The 21,703-nt window shown below is 45.7% G+C and overlaps 2 protein-coding genes across 3 annotated transcripts; one reads left to right on the top strand and one right to left on the bottom strand.

Annotated features, from left to right (window-relative positions):
- The first annotated feature begins 36 nt into the window (after positions 1–36).
- On the top strand, positions 37–8,643 carry LOC8027960 (N-terminal Xaa-Pro-Lys N-methyltransferase 1). Of its 2 annotated transcripts, none has more exons than XM_040213313.3 (4): positions 37–217; positions 495–675; positions 4,237–4,426; positions 8,264–8,643. In XM_040213313.3, exons 2-4 carry the CDS (start codon positions 520–522, stop codon positions 8,581–8,583), a joined length of 666 nt encoding a protein of 221 aa, XP_040069247.1. In that variant the 5' UTR covers positions 37–217; positions 495–519; the 3' UTR covers positions 8,584–8,643. The 2 variants fall into 2 exon arrangements, with proteins under 2 accessions (XP_040069247.1, XP_029843470.2); XM_029987610.4 differs by having other exon boundaries at positions 62–157.
- A 6,804-nt stretch (positions 8,644–15,447) lies between these two features.
- LOC8027961 (60S ribosomal protein L35) lies at positions 15,448–21,592 on the bottom strand. The gene is made up of 3 exons (XM_002410061.5): positions 21,526–21,592; positions 20,996–21,132; positions 15,448–15,752 (listed from the first exon to the last, which is right to left on the bottom strand). Exons 1-3 carry the CDS (start codon positions 21,526–21,528, stop codon positions 15,521–15,523), a joined length of 372 nt encoding a protein of 123 aa, XP_002410105.1. The 5' UTR covers positions 21,529–21,592; the 3' UTR covers positions 15,448–15,520.
- Positions 21,593–21,703: the final 111 nt, after the last annotated feature.

The raw sequence follows: 21,703 nt of genomic DNA, 5'->3' as shown, positions 1-21,703 counted from the left end.
GTCATTTTTTTTCAGCCAATCGGCGTTTCCAGTTTTACTGCCCCGAAACGCTTGTTTCTGTAGGCCTTCTTCATCTCCCTTCTCCGCCTTCTCTTCGAGAAATTCTCCTGGTTCGCCGCCGTGCTGATCGGTGTTGTTCACGCGCCCGGACGGACAGGCAAGTTATTTCGATACACTTTGCATCACTCGAAACACAAGGAGCTGCTCACGCATCAAGGTACCTCACTTTAAACCTTCCGTTGCGCGGGTAACCCAAAACGTCCACAGGCTGAATGAATGGTCCGTGCCCAAAGAGGTTCCGTTTGAACATTCACTGGGCATACGGCAGTGCTAAGCGAAGCGCGCCTAAAACACACGCCGCAAGAAACAAAATAAATAAAATAAATTAAAACACCAACCAGCAAAAAAAAAAGAAAAGAGGTGGCTCGTCTGCATGTGTTTGCGTGTCATCGTGTTCTGTTGGGCGGGAACGTGAGTTTTGAACGCTGTTTCAGAGGTGCTGTCACCAGTAGGGCGGCGATGAGTTCGGCGCAGCACCAAGCCGACTTCTACACGCAAGGCAAGGCGTACTGGGAGACGATTCCAGCCACCGTGGACGGCATGCTCGGGGGCTACTCCGAGATTAGCAGCATCGATGTTCACTCTTCCAACAGGTTCCTCAACAGTTTCCTACAGGTAAACAACCTATGCTCCTATTCCTATGTCCAGGCACGTAGCCAGCCAGGCATGGAGGTAGTTGCGAAGTTGGCGGTAGTCGTCCGAAGTGTTGTGTCGATATTTATTTGCTGGCATACACGATCCTGGGGAAACTAGCCCTTAACAGCTTCGCTGTAAAAAAAAAAAAAAAAAAAAAAAAAAAAAAGTAAATATTTTGGAGTCGGCTTAAATCCAGTACACAGATTTTGGCCTATATTTACGATGTCCTACTTTATGCGTGCACTTAATCAAACAAAAACAACCTGCAACGTCTTTTGATGTGACTTTCGAATATGATAATCACAGCTCCAATTTAAGATAACTCAACATTTTTTCTTTACCAGTAAGCATTTTTTCTACGTGACTATGCGATAGAATGAAATAAAACAATTGCAAAATGGGGACAATTGTAATCTTCTGTCCTTCCCCCCTGCTGCTCCACCACACACACGCCCGCTGTGACAAACGCCATCTAGCTAGCAGACTGCATTAAAATCATCTGGTGGGCAAGTTTGCTATACATCTTGGTAAAATTAGCGCAAAGACAAAGGAGGAAGCGCTCTATCCTGTCTCTACGTTCTTCCTCCCTTGTCTTTGCGCTAATTTTACCAAGGTCGCTAGCAGACGGCCGGAAGAGCGCAAGTGCTAATTTATCTCGGCCTCAGGGAGCGCCGTGTGTGCAGAGCAAGGCGACAGGCAGCGCAGGTAGTACCGTGCGCTGGCCGGAGCGCTGTTTCAGCTCATATTGTCCGCGATAGTACATGCAGATAGCATTCCTTTCTGGCGCCACCAGCAACAACGCTTCTACGTACAATGCTGAAAACCTTTCTTCAAACAACGCTCTTTTTGCGTGAACTTCTTTTGTTATCAAATCTACAAGAGAATTGCCTTCCATTGAAGGCAATGTGCATCAAACATTCATTGGATTCTGTCTGTAGGGCGGGCTGATAGTGTAGCGAGCACCACCGAGTGGACACGTCTCAAAAAAGCGCCAGGGAGACGGAAGCTTATCAACTGACTGATCTAGTAAAGGGGCTTTCATACACAGGAGAACTTTGCGGACGGGTGTCATGACATCAATAGCCCGTGGAACTCCGTCCTGAGCTGTAGCATTCACATGGTCGGCGGAGAGTAGTAAGGGATGTCAGTGTTACCAGATGAATTTAGCGGTCGCACTCGACAACAATGCTCGCAGGCACACTGAAGCGGCAGTATGCCGTTATGGCAGCAGCACTGCTAGAAACGAACAATGACGACATTCTACCTACTAAAAGACGGTGCTGGGTGAAAGGTTGGATGCGGAACAAAGTACTTGGTATATAGAACCAGTTGTACGAAGAGCTTCTTGAAAACAACACTGCTGAGTATTGAAGACTCCTTCGGGTGCCCCACAACGTCTTTGTCCAACTACTGACCCTCGTCCGCTCGCGACTACAAAAGCAGACAACAAATATTAGGCATCCTGTGAGCGCGAAGACTCGTCTCCAGCTGACCCGCGCCAGTGCCTAAAGTCGGGGGGGTCTCAGGGGATATCAGACCCCCCCTCCCCTTGAATTTCGACAAAACCTGAGACCCTTTTGAGGAGTAGATCCAACCGTCGAACCCTTAGTGGCGAAGCTGAGAGCCGAACCCATGAGTACAACATGAATTATTTGGGTGTGTTTCTGACGCAGTGTTCGACTGTGTTGGCCGAACATTGTGTAAGCGTTTGGATGCATGTGCCCATTATTAGTTTAAAGGCAAGCTGCTTGTCAAATCCACGTGAGGGTAACCCTCACGAGGGTCACGGTGGCACAAGATGATATTCTGGGTACTAGTCGGCCATTTAGTTTTGGTTTCAGTTTCAGATTTTGTACAATACTGTGGGCGTTGCCGAGAGATACTGAAAAGAACACTTGGCACCGATTGTGTGGTTCCCGATGTGTTGTATCTTAAGCAAACGTAGCGAAGGCAAATGTAGAACAATGGATTGCAATGTCCCTGCTGGTGCCCCTGTTGTGCAGCACGTTCGCATGCACTTGAAGAAAAGTTGTGCAAGCTGGGAAGTTCACGTGCTTGGCTGCAGGAGTGCAGACAGCGGCTGTCTGATCGAAACCGAAACCATTGCCACTTCGCTCCGTGGCCAACTGGTTCCTAGTGTGCAATGCGCAAAGTGTTGCATGGAGGGATTTTAGATAGTGGCCTATTGAACTCGCGTGATTCCACCTCTATCGAGAATATATAAAGAATAAGAAATAAATGTTCACGAATTTATGAGTTTCAATTATATTCAAACCAAAAAAGTGATGCCATATCCGTATCCGCTCCTGATTTTTTTTTTTTTTGTAGCGCCGTGGGCATTGGCAATTGCAGCCGTGTAATCGGCTGCTTCCGCTCAAAACATTGCACTAGGCCCTAGCATTAGCACTTGCAACAAATTCACGGGTAAACTGAGCAAATGGTTGTGTCACGAACTGTTCCAAAAGGGCTCCTTATTCTAACGGACTGCAATGTTGCGGCGGTGGACGTTTGTCTGATGTTGGTTGGTTTCGCAGCAACTGTTGGCCTGCAGATAACAGCCAGTTTCTTCGGGCCTCGCATTTGGGGCAGTGAAACAGACACTCACGTGACGTGGTGTCACGTGCATCGTGCCGATGCTCTTTGTGCCGCTATACTGAGTATAGCGGCACAAATAGAAGTGCGCGTAAAAAAACGGCCCTGCGACACGCTCCAGATGTGCAAACTAAGATACCAGAAAAAAAAAAGAAACAGCTTTGTAGCACAAGTCCTCTCGCCATAGTATTAATTGAACATTGTCATCCCTAGCATTGCCATTCTTAGTCCCCTGCTTCATGTCTGTGTAATTGCGTAAACATTCCATTGCATTCTCATGCACATGGCACCTAGTGCCTTCTGTTGCATGTTGTCATTGCGTTGCACATTGCATATTGTCAGCATTAGTTTTATCATTCTCATTGGTCTTTTGCACTGCACAGATGTGCCAAGGTTCTCATGCGCGTTGATGTATGCCTGGCGATTTTTGTTTGTTGCAAGGGTCATGAAATGTCATAATGAGCTAAATGTTAACTTTCAGTTTGAAGTATACCCTACCGTAGAATACCGCGCATCCGCCCATTCCACATTAAGCGCCCATTACCAAATTTGTAAGATCTGAGAAAATATGCATAGTACATTTATATGTAAAATTGATGACCGGACAAGCGCCCATCCCCCATTTTTTTGCGATTATCTCCAAAGTATGAGTGGGTGCTTGCCCGGTATTTTACGGTATGTCTTCATCCATCTTTGGATTTTTTTAATACATACTTTAACTTTCATTTCTGCATTTAAATGGTTATCTAGGTTTATTTGCTTCATTTTTCTCTGTTTATATTTACTCTTTTCTTTCCGCCATCCGGCCCCTTAGCCAAAAAGTTCGGAGACCCCGGACTTAGAGGCAAGGACAGTCAAGGGGGAGCTCAGGGAATTTTTAAGGATACTCTGGGGAACCTGGTTTGGGAACCCATGCTGTGACGGATGCTGCCATCTATTCATCCGCAGAGAAAAGAAAACCCCCTGGGAACGCAGCGGGCGCTGGACTGTGGCTCGGGCATTGGCCGTGTCACCAAGCACCTCCTGCTGCCGCTCTTTGATACCGTGGACATGGTGGAGCAGAACCAGAGCTTCCTTAATGGGGCCAGGGCGTACATTGGCCAGGAGGCGCACAGGGTGGACCAGCTCTACTGCTCCGGCAAGAGAATCTCACTTGCTCCTTGTGAAGCAGCGCTTCGCCGTAGACGAGAGCATTCTTTGGCCGACCAATAAGGTCAAACTGGAAAGGACAGCGGCATTATGGCTACTGTCTGAAGAAGCCAGCTAAAAGGCTTTTGCTGACACGCTTAACAGGATACAGCCAAACCAGTTTTTTCTAGACTTTTTTCGCACGTGAGTGTCATCTACGATGAGGACCCAAAAGAAACCAGAATTTATTTTCATAAAGTCGCAAATTTATGTTTAGGCGGTCAAATTTCAGTCACCTTCAAAGCACTCTCTGCCTGGTCCAGTTTCTTCCAGTGCTGAAAACAGGCCCTTGAGTCGTCGATGTTGACGCCTTTTGGTGCTTCTGCCGTTTTTCTTCACCCCTTCACAATGGCAAACTGTCTTCCATTGAGACCTTTCCTCATCCGGGGAAACGAAAGCAGTCATACACGTCAAAATCGGATATATAGGGAGGATGGGGTATGGGGGTCGTGCCATTTTTGTTCAAGAACTTCCGAACATCCAGCGTGGTATGGGCGAGTGCATTGTCATGGTGGACGAATTGGTCTCCCGTGTGCCACAAATCGGGACATCTCTTCCGCAAATTGTGTCGCAACTTACTCAAATCCTGCAGATAAAAGCCTGGGTTGACTGTTGATTTGAAGGAACAAACTCCTAGTGCACAATCCCTTTCATGTCACCAAAGAAACAGATGATGATTGTTTGCATGTTGAAATTCACTTGCTGTGCTTTCTTGGGTCGTGGGGAAGTGGCAGTTTCCCTAGGCCAGATAGTTTCGTCTCAGGGTTTTTGCCATAACACTAAAACTCATCTCCAATTATGGCTAAAAAAAAATATTAAAGGGACCATGAAATGGCTTTTTTACTTTTTCCAGATAACTTTTACATTAAACCGTCAATTTTCACTGAATGCCGAACAGGCATCCGTTTTCGTCTCGGTTTATTAACTTCTACACAAAAAATTAATGAGATATTGACTTTTTCTTGACCGCAAAACAAGCCGTGACGTACGCCGTTTCCGGAACCGGAAGTTCTCTCGGCAGTAGGAGATGGGAGCGTTAGCGGCGACGAGTTGGGGTGCGCCGGTAGGTTTTACTGCGCCGATGTCACCGACGTATTTTCTGAATCGGCGCCTCTCATCGCCGCATCGCAGCTGAGCGAAATTCAATGAGATACGTTGCGCTACAGCGACAGCATGGGACTAGTCCCATACGCCGGTATGCCTGTTGGGAAGTGCAGCGAGTCTTCCGGTGAAGACTCCAGAAGTCAACTCAACTGTCATTGTTGGTAAAAGGCGGCCAGTGTCAGTCGTTTGCAAAGCGACGTAGATGGAAACAAATTGCCGCGGCGTTTTTCGCGGTCTCGGAGATGCAGGAGCGAGCCAACGTTAAAAAAGATACGTTTGAACTACGAGTGTCAGCAAGAGCCACGTAAATACCTGTTCACACTCAGAGCGGACGCGCGCGTTTGATGGAAGTGCTGTATTCGCGCTGTTGGTAAGCGCCTCGGGACCGATCTTTTACGATTGCAACTCGATACTGACGCGACACTCGGCAAAGAAAGGTTGGACCGGTATTGCACGTATACCTCCCACGAACTGTTACAGCTCGACAGTGATGTGCAGTCTGTCAGAATAAAAATGGCATACCAATAACAAAGTGTACATACCGTGTTACGAAGGTAATCCATACAGCGTTTATTTCAGCTCTATATCACACAAAACAAGAAGAGAGAATCGACGAGGGTCCCTTTTCGACGAGTGTTCGTCAACACTGCCTCGGAAAACAAGGGGAAGAGATTGACCTCACCTCTTAACCTAAAATTGAGGTCAGCGATCAAACTATAATACGGGAAGGGTCCACAAGGGTAGCGCGGGCATATTCCATTCAGCACACCAGCCGGTCGTAGGCAGGCAGACGGTATTGCGACGAAGAAACGCTGCGCCGAGTCGGAGTGCCTGCTAGGCCTATATTCTGAGAGCTTCGTCGGAGCGGGATTCGCGGCTGTTGTCGCTCTTCTCGGGTGTTTGTGGATCCAGCGTTCTTGTTCGTCTTGGTCTGTTTTAAGTACATTTTTTTCTTGCTGCTTGAAGTCGGCACGCGCGAGATGAACACGTAGAAAAATAAACGTTCAGTCAGTCAGAGTTTTGAGAGGAAGGTAACCAAAGGAAATAACCGTTCTGAAGCCGGCCCTGCCCTACTGCGCACGCGCAGTAGTTGCTTCGTTTACCACACGATAGATGGCGCTTGGCTCTCAGCATTATCAAATTTGGCAATTTTCGTCACACATCTCTAAATATGCTACAAAATGTGGATCTGAATATTATTTAACAAAACTTTTAGGAAACATTCGCCGGCTATTTATTGTTTACGATCGCGGTGCTGGTGAGGTAGGCCCTTACCCAATAGGCGACCTGGATTTGGCTGACGTGCTCCATTTCCGCGGATGCATCGTAGTGAACAGGCGAAGGAAGGAAGGCGCAAAAGAGTCCAGTTTTCTTTTAAAAGTTTTATAGCAAACAATTTTTTTTTGGCTCCCTAGTTTTGTGTTTTTGTGTTTCTTTTCACACCTTTTACGACGTGCGGTGGATGAAATTCGATTTTAAAATCATTTCATGGTCCCTTTAAGCCAGTTTTTAAATTTTTTTTTCAAAGCACGGCACGCAGCCAAGCTATTGCCTTGTTCAGGTGTGAGCGAGCGAGGCAAATTTTGCTGCAACTTGTTTCATATGCAAATCATCCAATAAAATTTGCTGACAGGAACTCCACGACACTCCAGTCAACTGCACAAGTTCATCAATCGTCCGATGGCGGTTATCGAAGGTGGCTTGACGAATTCTTGCCACACTGTCTTCAGTTCAGCTGGTCGAAGGACTCAACATTTTGCCTCGTTTAAAATTAGAAACCCATTCGTAAACTTGCGTTTTACTCGGTGCAACATCCTTCTAAGCCGTCTATAGCAGAACAACCGTTTCTGCTGCATTTTCATTCAACAGGAAACAATATTTTACTGCTGCGCGTTGTTGGTATAGACTCTTATCGTTCACAAACACAAGCCGTCTCTTGCTCTCCCCGAGAGATTTCCGGTTGCTCGATTTCAGCAGGCTTTCCGAGCCTGTCGACATGAAAATTTCTGTGACTGTGAAGTTCCAGAGAAATCGCGAAGTTTGAGATCTAGCTTCCATTGCTCTTCTTACGGGAGCATTAAAAAATCTCACCAAATCTTTCGCTAAGTGGTCCCTTAGCTAATCACCCGGTGAACTGGTCATATAATATTTCACGAATTGTTGCAAGAAGCAGTGCTATGGTGGGGTTTGTTTGCCCTCTCATACGACCGGAAGTTTACAGGGACGTAAATTGCCAACGGCACCTCCTTCTGGCGCTTTCAATAGAAGGGCCTATAAACCAGCCATCAGGAAATTGGCAAACTCGTTGAATCTCCAAAAACAATCCACCTTAGCCGAATGCATCGTCTCGCGAAAACCCCGACCGTCTCTTCCGCGGGGAAAACTTGTACCACAAGGAGCCTGCCCTCCAGAACATAATTCCGGTTACTTTTGGATCCCCCCTCGTATAGTCGCTGACAAGATAAAAATGGCAGGGAGGGGTCTCAGTTGTCCCGCCTCCAGCGCGAGCTTCTTTCCTTCTACGACACTTCGGCGTCTCATCAGCCTCGAGCAGGGCGTCCAAAAGAGATGCCCCGTCAATCTTATCTTGTCAGTGACACACTAGTTTACCATAGTGATGGCGTTCAATTATGCAACTATGGCGCCCGTTTCAAATATCTGCCCTCCTCTCAATCGACTCCAGGGCTGCAGGACTTTGTGCCTGAGGAAGGAAAGTATGACGTCATCTGGTGCCAGTGGGTGACGGGACACCTGACGGACAAGGACCTTGTAGCCTTCCTGAGGCGCTGCCGGACGGGACTGCGCCAAGACGGCATCCTGGTCGTCAAGGACAACCTGACGCGAGACGAAGTCGATGTGGACAACCGCGATGGGAGCGTCACGAGACCGCGCTCGCTCTTTGAGCAACTGTTTGAGAAGGCCGGCATGCACATTGTGGCCGAGCGGAAGCAGTACAAGTTCCCCAAGGGCCTTTACGAGGTCCGGATGTTTGCGCTACAGTGACAGCACGGGGTAGGGACTCCCTTTCGTGGAACTCTTGTAAATAAACTTGTCTTCCTTTTACGATAGTTGCCCGTCGTCTCGGTGGAGTGCTGGACGGAGGAGAGCTGTTTGCCAAATTAAAAAGATTTTAACCGACTAATTGGCGATAGTGATTTTTGGTGACTTGCAAGTATGGCGTTGCATGGTGGCCGAGAGGAATTCGTAAAAGCTTTCTTGAAAACTTCCGCGAGGTGAGGATTTTTGTGTAAGATGTTTCCGAGAAGGCACATTTTATGTGCGCTTAGTGTACTGCAGAAATAAACTTCAAAAGCACTGCACACAAAATAAATATTTAGGATCCAATGTTTGGTTTTAGTAGTAAGCCATCTACATTGTATCTTCATTTATAAGATAATGGAATGCATTAAATGGAATTCGATACAATAGACATCAAAAATCTCGTCAAAAAAGGAACAAGAAAGGTTTAACAAAACACAAATGTTTTCTTCTGGTTTTTGGTTTTTATAATGAACATTCAGCAGCTCACTTGCCTTTTTTCATATTTTTGACTGCAAATATGTTGGATAAATAGAATTGACTGTCTCTGACATTGCACACTTCGACATTTACCGGAAGGAAAACCACAAATTAAGATATTTTTCCAAGTTTCGGCATGTGTGAAACATAAGTTTATTGAACTGCGCACCAGCCAGAGGCGTTTTGATGGACAGGGGTCGGGGCAATGGTGATGCAGGGGGAGTGGGGGGTGGTAGAGAAATGATTTACCCCCCCCCCCCCCTCCCACACGCACACACACACATTGCTTACATTAAATTTTTTAAGTATCAGGAAGGCTGGGCTGCACCTCCCGTCCCGACAACTGACACCAGCTTCGAGTCAACAAATGAAAGCCAAACATCTTTTCTATACTTCGTTTCAGCTTCGGTCGGAGCGCGGCTGATGTTATGAGCCGAAGGACCAATCAAACAGACCGAAAAGCGCAGCGTCATGGTATGCTCTCTGCGCCTGATAGGACAAGCGGGCGGAGGAGCACGCACAGAAAGACGGCGAATGCCGGCTGGTCCTATCAACTGCAGAGAGCATGCTATGACGTTTTGCCTCTTTTGCTGTTTGTTTGGCCCTTCGGCTCATAGCATCGGCCGTGCTCGGACCGAAGCTGAAACGAAGTATAGTCTCCTAGAGTGAAGGACTAAAGGTGTGTGTGACTGTGAGGATGAGGGTGAGTGAGGGGCTTAGGTGGGGTGGTTCCTGTTTCGACCCATTCCCAATTCAACCTTCCCGTTTCAACCCATTCCCGGTTCACCCTTCCCGTTTCGACCCGGCTCAAAACAACCTTCTCGTTTCATCCTTTCCCATTTTGCCCTTTCCCGAAACAACCTACCCGCTTCGGCCATTGTTCGGTTTGTTTGTATCATTCGTTAACAGTTGATTAGGTTCAAGTGTCCAGTGTATGTTCTCCTTGCTCCCACATCACTTCTCCCTCTCCCGAAACAACCTCGGAGACATGGCACCGTAAAATAAACGCTGTGTCAGGGAGGGCTCGCCCGAACATTTACAGCTTCATCGACCTGCAAACGGGATGAGGCCTTGACAGGGATATCGCTGCAGCAGCTTGAAATGATAATGCCGTGCGGGCCAGGTGACCACCGCAAACTTCTGAAGGCGCTATTTTTCTGCTCGACTTCCTCAGCCAGGGCGATAGCATTTTGTGATTTATGATTTTTGCCTTTGTACGCGACGGTTCTGTTGGAACTTGTCAGAAATGAAGTCGCAATCATATGCCCGTCAGCCTGTCTCATTTATCACTTTTAAAAGTATCCCGTTCACTATAAGGAAGTTTTAGAATAACATATACGCAAGCGCTTCGGGTAACCAAAAATAGCGTCGCGATACAAAAACTTAGGCAACGCTAATTTTTGCTTACTCAAAGTGCTGGTCTGCATTACTCTAAGACTTTATTAGGAAGTTTTCGTAGACCACGTTTCTCGTTTCGCTAAGCCCTCCGCAACGAAGAAGCCGCTACTGCGCCTGCACGCCGATGCCCTTGACTGTAGAGTTCTGGGTATCGTAGTGGGTAGCGGAGAGCGTCGTGCGACGTCAAAACCGGTCTACGAAAGCTCCCTGTTATTTTACAGAGCGCGAAACCGTTAGCGCAAACAAGCGATTGTTGGTTTTAGCTGCTTGTCTAAAAAAATTTAGAAGACTGCCATCAATATTATTAGTGAGTTTGAAAGTGCTAGCCTGGGCCACTAACCTAAGCGGTAAAATGTGGTACCTTCTAATACCATTTCGAAGTAAACTTCGAAAAATCGCCAACATCATGTTTGTGGTAACGTGGCGCAGTGTACATAGTCCATTTCGTAGTTACACATTTTGGGGACCATCTTGAAAGAAACATTTTAAGTGGTTCAAGTAGAAATATATTTCGTTGAAGCTTGTCTGAAAGTATTGCATATATTAAGAATATGTTTACAAGCAAAAATATTTCACAACATAACTGAATTGCTCGCCTGCACCTTTGCATTAATGACGTTAACGTAATTTTGGGACATATTCTTAAGCAGAAAAACTGCGCAAACCAGGATTAGAACGATGGGCACTTTTCGCGAAGAGGTTGAGATGTGCGGGGCTTTATACCAACGGGTTCAAACGGGACGAATTCAAACGTAAAATGTGTCTTGGATACGGGTTCAAACATGAAGGGCGTTTCGGGAACGGGTTGAAACGGGAAGGTCGTTTCGGGAATGGGTCGAAACAGGACAGGTTCAAACAGGAAGGTTGTTTCGGGAATGGGTAAAAACGGGATGGGTTCAAACGGGAATGGGTTGTTTCGGGCTACACCCCTTAGGCGAGTATTAGCCCCGAGAAGTTCGCGTGGCGCCCCCTTACGGCAAACCGGGGTGACGTCACGGCGAGGAGAGAATTTTTCCCCGGCTCGCCCCGCTCGCCCTGTGGAGGCTGTGACGACGCCAGCTGTCGGCGCGCTCGTTTCTATTTAATTTTTTTGGCGTGTTTTTCGTAGGAAGTGTAATTTTCTTTTTTTATGTGCCGTTATTGATGTATGACCTGTAGCTACAGGCGAAACTTCAACCAACATTTTAAGCATGGTTGACAGGGCAGGCAACGCATGAATCGCAGCTGGTATATGAAAATAAAGAAATATGGCCACAATTGCAGGAGCATCACTATAGATTTACATCTCGCACAATAAATGATGCTGATGGTCTGAGTGAATTGGCAGGTTATGTATACTATTTTTTGTTTTGTTTTGTATCTCCGTTTGTAAACAAGATCGCCGAAGCAGAAAAGCTGCATGCTGCTCGGGCAACATGCTAAATACAGTCTGGGCCATGGGAAGAGAATCACAAGTAAGACAGCCCAAGTGCAGGGGCAAAGTAAAAAAAAAAACAAGGAACATTTATTATATACTTTGCTCGCATTTGACCTTTGCTGGATACAGATAGTATTTCAATGGACTACACGGGTGATATCTGTGGACTTGTTTATATCAACCCTCAAGTAATTTATAACAAACGTAAGCGAAGGTGTCTAGCTCGTTATTAGTCTGTTAAGCCCTAAAATTGAGATTTTACTTAAATCGAATTGTCGTGAAACTAAAATACCAGAACCTTTTCTCACGCAGACTGTCGCCCTTCAAGGGTTCAACATTTTGTGCTACTAGTGCTGCAACTACCACTTAACAGACGTTCAAATGCTTGCTTTTACTCCTGTTTTTCTCTGTTGTCAGAAAGTTCAGCTGCAGGGAGTTTGTAGGCTGAGGAAGCTTTTGGAGACCTGCAGCAGTGTCTCTTTTAATTAAAAATGACAATTCAGACTAAACGGTGTATTTTCCGAATACCCAAGCTGGAATAAAAATGTCAGGAAAAAGTATAAACATTCCAAATTATGGCATTATTGCTGTGCATATTTTGGGCAGTTCAATACATATCATACAGACAACTGCGGGCAATTCGGCCGTTTTTGCTGCTACCATACAAACTAATTTCCAGTAATTGTGCATCTTCTAAGAAATATGCCTGCGTACGTTTATAAACTATACAATTGATTTGCGAAGAAGCTACACTTATGTAAAACAACCCTGTTCCACGAGCACTTCAAAGATAATCAGACACAGGGCCTTTAAAACATCCGCGAACCAGCGTATGCAAAGTGGCAGCGCAGAGTCGGGATCGCGAGCTAATTTGCCGACCACCCAAAGGCCCATGATATAAATGCCACTTCAAATGCCTTGAAAGCGGGATGTAATATCGTCCTAAACCATGAACATGCAAGGGACAAATTCCAGCGTCTGAAGCACTTGCGCCACCGCTCCAGCGATCCTTCGCAAAATTGCCTTGAGTCGTGTGGACGGGCGGGGAGGTTCATCGGCGGAATTGCCTCCGCCCATAGCTTTCGGGATTTGTAACCCAATTTTAAAGATAAAGGGGACAAGCAGGCTTATAAAATGTAAGGAAGCACGTCAATATCGGCCTAACTCAACGTCTTGTACACCGGGTAAACCAAGTCCAGCTCCTCGAAGAGCTTGCGGCACACAACGCCAAACCAGGAAACCGGCGCTGGGAAGCGAGCCGATGCGAGATCGCGGAGCGGAGTCCCCTCCCTGACGTCACGGTACGCCTCACCCAATCAGGGCGCGGCGACCGCAGCGACGCTTGTGTTCGCTCTCGGGGCTAATAGCTGTGAGGCTGAGGGTGAGTGAGGGTGACCCAAAATGCCGACCTCTGCTTGTCAGCTGGTGCCAGTCTTCTGTGGGCAAGTTATGGTGTGGTCACGCTTGCATGGAACACTTGGCGAGATTGGTTTATTCTCAACTGGCTTATAAGAAATTAATTTTAAAACATAACACTGCCACAAAAAAAAAAAAATCCTATTGCAATGTTAGGAATTATTCTGCTGTTGCCTCATTGTCATGGTGACCGACCATAGCAGCCAGAGTTTGTCTGGAAGGAGACGGCGGTTTGGCGAGATCAGGTGCGCAACGGCTCTTTCATGGGCAGAATCGGAACAAAAATTGTTAGAAATAAGGTAATGATGCATGTGGCAAATTTTTTCCAGTGCCTTATATGACTGGCCATGTACAAAAAGCATACGTTTTGGATATCTGATGGCCATTTTGTTTTTCCCTGGAACATGGATTTTGTTTCAAAATGAAAGGTATTCACTGTATTAGAATAAATTTTCCTAAAGTATGTAGGTTCTCAATAAAAGAATTGTAGACTATAGGGTAAACCTTAGGGCCTGCCACTAAACTGGTTAATTTTAACTTGACCGGTCAGACTGGACATTGCTTCTGCAACTTCTTAGCCTACATTCAAGTGTTGCCAGCAGCCCTCATAAGTCAATAAAAATTTTCAATCAATGCTTGTAAACTAGACTTTTCTGTTCTGTGCCATTAGTCAGATAGGATGTGAATGACAGGGAGTCTCTTTCAGATGCCTTTAGCACATGCTCGTTGCCCTCCACCATGCTTTTGCCTAATGTGTACACTCGCGTAACGCCGAAGCAAAGGTAGGAAGCTGGTGCTGGAGGCTTGGTAACTAAAGGACATTCCTGCAGTTATAAATCCTGTCAGTGGCGGCGAGTTGCATCGCACATCTTTGAACCTACTTTCATGGCATAGTCTTTTCCACCAGGCGCTGCGCATATCCGACTCATTCAAGAAGGCTGGAGAGCGATCCTGCTATGGTGACTCCAGCTGCCACAACTTTGTCCTAGCCGCTAGGTGCCGCCAATAGTGTTGATTCAACTTATTTGTCTTGTTTAGCAAAATTTTTCTACACTCAGCTTTCCTTTGATCATGACACAGTGAACACACGCCCAAGCTTTACTCCCCTTTGCCTATATAATGGGGTATTCATATTAGCGACACAAATGTAAAGCTACAGAAATACAAAACCTTAGGCCAACCAAGAGGAACAGCCACATTCGGTACACAAGCACACAGAAAAGCAATCGCTCGACTCGACTACTCCTCTCAATATCTAAAACTAATCTGAAAGGCATTACACAAAAAAAATCTTCCCCTATTGAACTATCCACACCATTCCTCCCTAACCCCCCTCCCCTTTCCTGGAGTGCTTGGCTGGCATCAGACGAACCAGATGACCAAATGGCCTTGGTGTTACAAGCCATGGATGTTTAGAACACTTAATTTGTGCTCAATATTAAAGTGCATTCTCTCTCTCTCTTCCATAAATCCATCCTGGGGGAAACATAACTCGACAAACAGGAGAGGATACAGCCCCAGCGAGCCAATTGGAGCATTGGAGCAAGGATGCGACAACTAACTGCCAAAACGCTCTCTTCTAGTGATGGGGTCATATGGTTTACTATAACCGGCTCACATGGGGTCTGGCACTTGCCAAGTTAGAGTGCAACAAGCCCCAGAAATGCCGGTTGTTTGTGAGAAAAGAACCATGTTTTTGTCACCACAAAAATACACCCTTTATTGCCAAACACTCAGTCTTATCCCAGGAGGGACCAGATGCCAAACCTTCTAAACTTACCGTTGTCCAATCCAAAAGTTGTAAGCAATTCTCTAAAATGTTTAATTAGAAAACAGAGCCTGTTCCTCGTAGCAAATGGCATTCATGTCCATGTAGTATTCACGAGCTCCAGTGACTCATTTTCTCAAAAACTTTCTGGAAATTGCTAACAATCCTTCATGCAAACAACGGTAAGTTCTCAAACTTTGGCATCCGGTCCCAACCGCCAAACACTACGGTTCGGTGAGACTTGGCACCCAGCAATGCATAGCTCATTTTCGCTCTCCAGAAAACGTGCTTCTCCTTTCTTACAAGCACCCAGTACCTACAAAAACACTGAGCTGCACGACCGACCACGATGAGTGGGGAAGCCAATTTATTCCTGGCACGTCCCTCTTCTGTACACGTGGATGTGGGGGGCGGTCGACCCCTCAGAGCTTGAGGGCAAACTTCCGGTGTGGGTAGGCGGCCATCCTGCGGAGCTCCTTGCGCGTCCGCAGCGCCTTCTCGTGGGGGGTGAGCTCCCTGCGCTTGGCCCTCGTCAGCTTGGGACGCAGGTCCTTGGGCTTGTGTTTCTTGCCCCGGTAGAACTTGCGCAGGTTCTCCTTCTGCGTCTGGTGGATGACCGTCAGCACCCGGGCAATGGACTTGCGCACCACACGGCTGCAACAAAAACGTCACCAACTTTGAGGGTAAGATTGGCAAAGAGATCACCTGGCTCAGACATCTTGTCAAATGCAACAAAGGTGCGATAGCATCGATGGGATTTTCAATGAGCTGCACTTCGTACTTGGTTAATGAGCAATGCATGCCTGCCAACCTAGCAACTTGAAAATTTGGGAGATCGCCATGCAAGGGCGATCTCCAAAACACGCACACAAAAACAAGTTTGTTTTTTTTCTTTTTAGTTTGACAAGATATTGCATGAAGAGCCACTCTGCACGGATCACACTGTCTTCGCAGTTGTTTTGGAGGAAACTGACGATGGTGCCCAGCCCTTCTGCGGCACGAACATAGTTCTGATGCCTCTGGGAAGCGATCTGTCGATGTCGGCCTTGCCGCCGTGCCAAACGCTCCCATGACAGGCGCACATGGTACAGAATTTATACTTGTCACCTTTCCGCGAAGTGACAAAGCACGGAAACTTAGTCGTGTATGATCTCAGAAATACTTGCAATTACTTCTTTATGGCTTTTGAAAGTGCCATCGATCGTTCCAACTAAACTCGAGGAAACAAGAATTTGGCGTTCCGCACTTCACTCATCAACCTGACAAAGCCAACTGAAGCCTAGAGCACCCACAATCATATAAGCAGTGTTCCTAAATGCGCTCAAACTTACTCCAGAGTAGAGGTTTCGTATGTTGGCATTTCCAAATCTACCCTCGTTTTACGCTGCTGCTCCGAGTTGTCACGTGGTAACCAGCCATGGTAATTTACACCTACTCTCGAGTAACTCGCACTACACACGCATAATTATAACAATAAAGAGTAAAAAAAGACGTCCATTTTTTGGGAGATTTGAGGTTGCGTTTGTACATTCAAGAGATGTGATAAAAATTCGGGAGGCTCCCAGACAATTCGGGAGAGTTGGCAGGTATGGCAATGTGACGTGAATGTAGAGCATTGGCCTGCTGTCGCTTATCCAGGCGTTTTTCTTCTCAACCTATGCACCTCTTCTTTGGGGGCATTGCATCCTTTTCTCTGAAATGCCACCGTAGGGACACTGACTGTGAAATGACTCAGTACATACTAGATTATCCTACTAATATGCAGTGCCTACCCTAATATGCAGCCTCCATTCCCACACAGCAGGAGGATGAGGAGCGTTGGCGTGGCACTTCCCCCCCTCCCCCTCACCACTCTGCCACTGGACATACATGCTACGACATCAAAACAGTGGCACCAACACGAGCAAGCAAGGTATGTGCAGAGTTCCCATACCAAGCTATTGCTTTGTGGCGATAGCCACTGTTAGATGTTGGAGGAAGAAGACAATCACGTGAGAATAAAAAGCCAGATAAGTTCGATCTTGGGTTTCATCAGATGCAGTCGCCTTTCACCAGTCTCTCCACATTGGTGACCCGAACGTGACCCCCTCCTTTTTGTGTGTCGACAGCCTCCACCATTCACGCCAGCCACCTTACACTGGACCCCACCAGCTTCAAAACACTTACTACGACAGACCTGTGCCCACGGAGAAGGTGGCTAAATTCAATTGATGTCGACATGAGACGAAATTTTAGGACAACACAGCACTGACTGCCTGTACCACTTGGTGACAAATGCCAGGCTCCTTCAGTGGTTAGAGGTTGAAGTGTTCGGTTTAATGTTGGTTATACAGGGAGTTCCATGTAACTTTAGCGAAGCTTTAAAAATATTTTGGTGTATTTTAGGACGACAAAACCAAATAAATAAGTTTCTTCATCGTTTGGAGCAACTCAGGCTATTTTTTTTTTATTTTGCCCAATTAACTAATTAATTAAGATTAATTAATTACCTTTTGAAATATTCAACTTAGGACAAAAGTTCTAACGAAAAAGTTGTGGAGTGTCCTCAGAAACACCTAATTCAGTAGTTGTTATCAAGAAACCTTAACACTATTCTTTTTTCTAAACTTAAAAAAAAAATTATATATATAGGTTAAATAGAAGTGGAAGCTCCTCCCACCTCTTTCCACTTCAGTAGAGCGAACGCTGGCGAAAAGGCAAGCTCTTCTCCACCGCTCACTTTGCTGAAGTGGAAAGAGCTTTTACTTCGTTCTTGACCTGTTGCCGGCTATAGTTTATTCAAGCAACGACTGAGAGCGCTGTAATACAAGGCACGGAAACACAAAGTTAAGTTGTTTTTTTTTTTGCAATTCTAGGGCCTTTTTTTTTTTTTTTGGAAGTCCAGAAAAAAAGAATTGTTAAAGGGGCACTCAAGCCAATTCTGAGATTGTTCTTGTGTGATAAGAACTCAATCTAGACACTCTTAAGCATCCCAACAAACCCGAAGTCACAACCGTGCGTACCTTACTTCCTCGTTAAAAGCGTGTTCAAAGATCGTGAGACACCTTTTTTGGGAAGAACTTTTTTGCCAGTAAAGTGGTTGACGAAGGGCGCTTGTCGGTTAGTTGCAAGCGATGGCTTCGCCCGTGGAAAAAAGGAGTCTTATTCGCATGCGTACCTATCAAACTCTTCGAAGTGAGTTATAATAAAATCATTCGGAATCTGCACATATTGAAGGGCTTTCATTGGTCCACACAATGTAGTTTGCGAGAAAAAAAAGACCACATGTTTTTCTATTGCCCTAAGATGAATATGCGAATTTGTATTATAGGACTTGGTTAATGTGGAAACTAACACATTTTAAACAATATAAGATCAAAAAATTTTTTTTTCAGAAAAACGACTTCAGCGCCTTTTAAAGGGACTATGAAACAATTCTGAAATCAAATTTCATCTATTGCATGTCTAAAAGCTGTGAAAACAAAACCGAAACAAAAAAAAAGAGCAAAAAAAAAAAGTTTGCTGTGGAACTTTTAAAAGAAAAGTGGACTCTTCTCTGCCTTTTCACTGCGATGCCATTGCATGTCGCCTATTGGATAAGAGCCTACCTCACCCGCACCGCGATTATGAACAATAAATAGCTGACGAATATTTCTTCAAATTTTTTTGAAGAATATTTTGATCTACATTTTGTTGAATACAGTTAGCGATGTGACGGAAATTGACGAATACTATAATAACCAGAGCTATGCGTGATCTATAGTGTAGTAAACGAAGCAAGAGAACGATAAGACTGCACCTGCGCTGTTTGGCGGTTGCTGAAAGCGTTGGTGATCTTCGACGTGGTCAGCGTGGAAGCTCATCGTTCCGCATAGAGCGCTATCCTTGACTAAATTCTCGTCGTGTGTCGCGATGATACCCCAGCACATCGTAAAAGGAAAGATTCCTCTACACGTGCAGCAATGTGCGGCACTTTCCAGACAGCAGAAACGCTCGTGCTGTCGTCTTTGTTTTTTCGACTACAGCGGTGCTTTCTTGGCATTTGTCCTCGTCGAACATCGCCCGGATTTCTTATTCTGTGCATTCTATGCGTGTGCTCAAGTTCAAGATATTACTGGTGCGTACTGTATTTAAAGGCGTGTATGAAGGATTTGAATTTTGATGTGTTTTCATCGCCCGAGAAAAGTGGTTAGTGTTAGCATTCCTTAAACGATCGCAATGTCTGCATGATCATGGAATCACATTCCTACAGTGTCTTTTGCAATCGTAGAAAAGCCATGTGCACAAAATTTGTACTATCAGTAAAGTCATGTTTTAAAGTGATGACAGTCCAAAACAGCATACAGCATCATTTTCCCTTTCTTTTTTTTCATCTCCCCTGCCCTGTGAGCCTATACTAACAAAATACAAAATAAAAGTTAATAAAGCTTAAGCCCATAAAGAACTGTATTTTCTGCTACGCCAGTGAGTGACAGCGCATTCCCCATTTTAGAGATACCACAGAAACGGCTGTTGTGCTGACGACCTGCTGCGATTTGTACCAGCGTATGGGACCAGTCCCATGCTGTCGCTGTAGCACAACATCTCATTGAATTTCGCTCAGCTGCTATGTTTTCATGGCTATCGCGGCGATGAGAGGCGCCGATTCAGAAAATATGTCGGTGGCATTGGCACCATCAGCGCAGTAAAACTGTGGCAAAACCTACCGGCACACCGCCGCTAGCACTCCCATTCTCCTACTGCTGGGTGCCACAGTACATCACGACCGGCAAAATTATGCCACAATTGGAAAGGAAGAAAATCTCAATATTTCAATAACTTTTCGTGTAAAAGTTTTCATTATGAATCCACCTTGTAGGAGCGCGAACTCTTTGCGTATGCACGCAATTTCCGAAAAATAGCGTACGTTAAAACAGCTAACGCAGAGCGTGTTTAGCATTCGGCATATGCGCAGTGGCGACGACGCTATTCTTCGCGTACGCAAAGCTTTAGCGTGCACTATTCTAAAACTCCCTATTGAAGGTTTAATGTAAAAGTTGTTTGGCAAAAAGTAAAAAGGTCAATTCATGGTCTTTTTAATGAGCCAGAGTCTCCAATTTTCAAGTGCACCTTACATAACATTCTTGCGAGGGTCAAAACAGTTTCATGACAATCGGTCATCGTATCGTTCGTTATAGGGCGAAGAAAGTTACCGCAGAAGCGGTGCCGTGCAAGTCTGCGAGATCGGCGAATCCTCCTCTCCCGCTGATTGACAGGCACAGCTTTTTAGCACCAATTTCTGGCGCAGATGCTTTCGAAGCGGCACCATGCGGCAAATTATTGAGAATAGCAGCGTGGCTGCTGGAAACAAAAAGTATTGACATCCCTGCACATATGGAAAGGGCCGCAAATGTGCCAAGTGCCGGTCTCGGCAGCAGGCACCACGCCGTCAGTGCAGCAATACATGCAGTCCGCTGCTACGCTAGTCCGAAACTTTTGTCCCCTACTGTACTCATGTTACCAGCATTTTTCATCGTGCTTGGGCAATTTCGTAAAAGGTTTATTGAAGGATTAGTGACCAACTGCGTCGAACCATTAACATCATGTGAAGCCATCCCCTATCCACTAGTTGCACTGACTGCAGTGGCGACTTTCCTGATTTCTTGCAAAGTGCAAGTTTCAGAACAAACAACTTTTTCTTATCTGCAAGCAATATGAAAGGTCAAATTGCTAAGCTACGGCAAGCTGAAATATACCCTATTGATGTAGCGATCAATTACACTACTTGTCCTCACTCACTGCTATCTCATGATGACAAATTCTACGAATTGCTATTTTAGAGCAAGGAGGTCAATATTTCAGTAGCTGCCACTACCAAGCCCTCGTGAAATCGCTGTAAGCCCGTTCTCGTGGGTGTCGCGTAACGATCGCCTACTCACATCTTGGACAGCTTGGAAGCTGCGCCGCCGGTGACTTTGGCAACTCGGAGGGCGGCAAGCTCTTGCTTGAGGTCTTCCAACTGCTTGACCAAGTCTTCTTTCTTCTTGCCACGAAGCTCGCGTGCTTTTACCTTGGCCTAGGTAGGGATCCGAGAAACACGCTTTCAATCACACACGCACCGCTTCAAGCATTGAGCAAGCACGGACGCCTGGTCAGCATTGTAAACATTTGTCAGAATGCAATCTGGATCTCACTTATGGTGATCGCGAGGAAGTGATAAACGATATTCGTTACTTTCCCCGGGTGGAATCGATTTCCTTTCTGCGAGAGGTGAGGCGATAAACTTTGTCAAAAGGAGCTGACCCCCATAGCGCCCAACGGAGATGCAACTCGAAGATCGCACTTTAAGGTTTACATCAAAATAAAGTTTCGCGATAATACGTGAAACACTCTTAGACACTTAGGCACGTATAATTATGCGCTAGAAGTTCGAAATAATAAGATGAAGATGGATTTAGATGCTACATACCATCGCTGTGAATACGCCGGCGGCTCAAATCCAAAAGAGAAGGAAAACAAGAAGTGGGTGATACGGGCAACATTTTTCCAAATAACTTTGAAAAGATGTATTTATTATAAATTGAATAAATATTAGTTATATTATAAAAATATGCACAAATTTGTACGAAACTTATAAAACATTACAA

The sequence above is a fragment of the Ixodes scapularis genome, unplaced genomic scaffold, assembly GCF_016920785.2.
Source record: "Ixodes scapularis isolate PalLabHiFi unplaced genomic scaffold, ASM1692078v2 PGA_scaffold3__209_contigs__length_174095766, whole genome shotgun sequence".
In the NCBI taxonomy this organism is placed as follows: domain Eukaryota; kingdom Metazoa; phylum Arthropoda; class Arachnida; order Ixodida; family Ixodidae; genus Ixodes; species Ixodes scapularis.
Note: the sequence above shows the minus strand (reverse complement) of the source record. Positions and strands in the feature narration are given on the sequence as shown.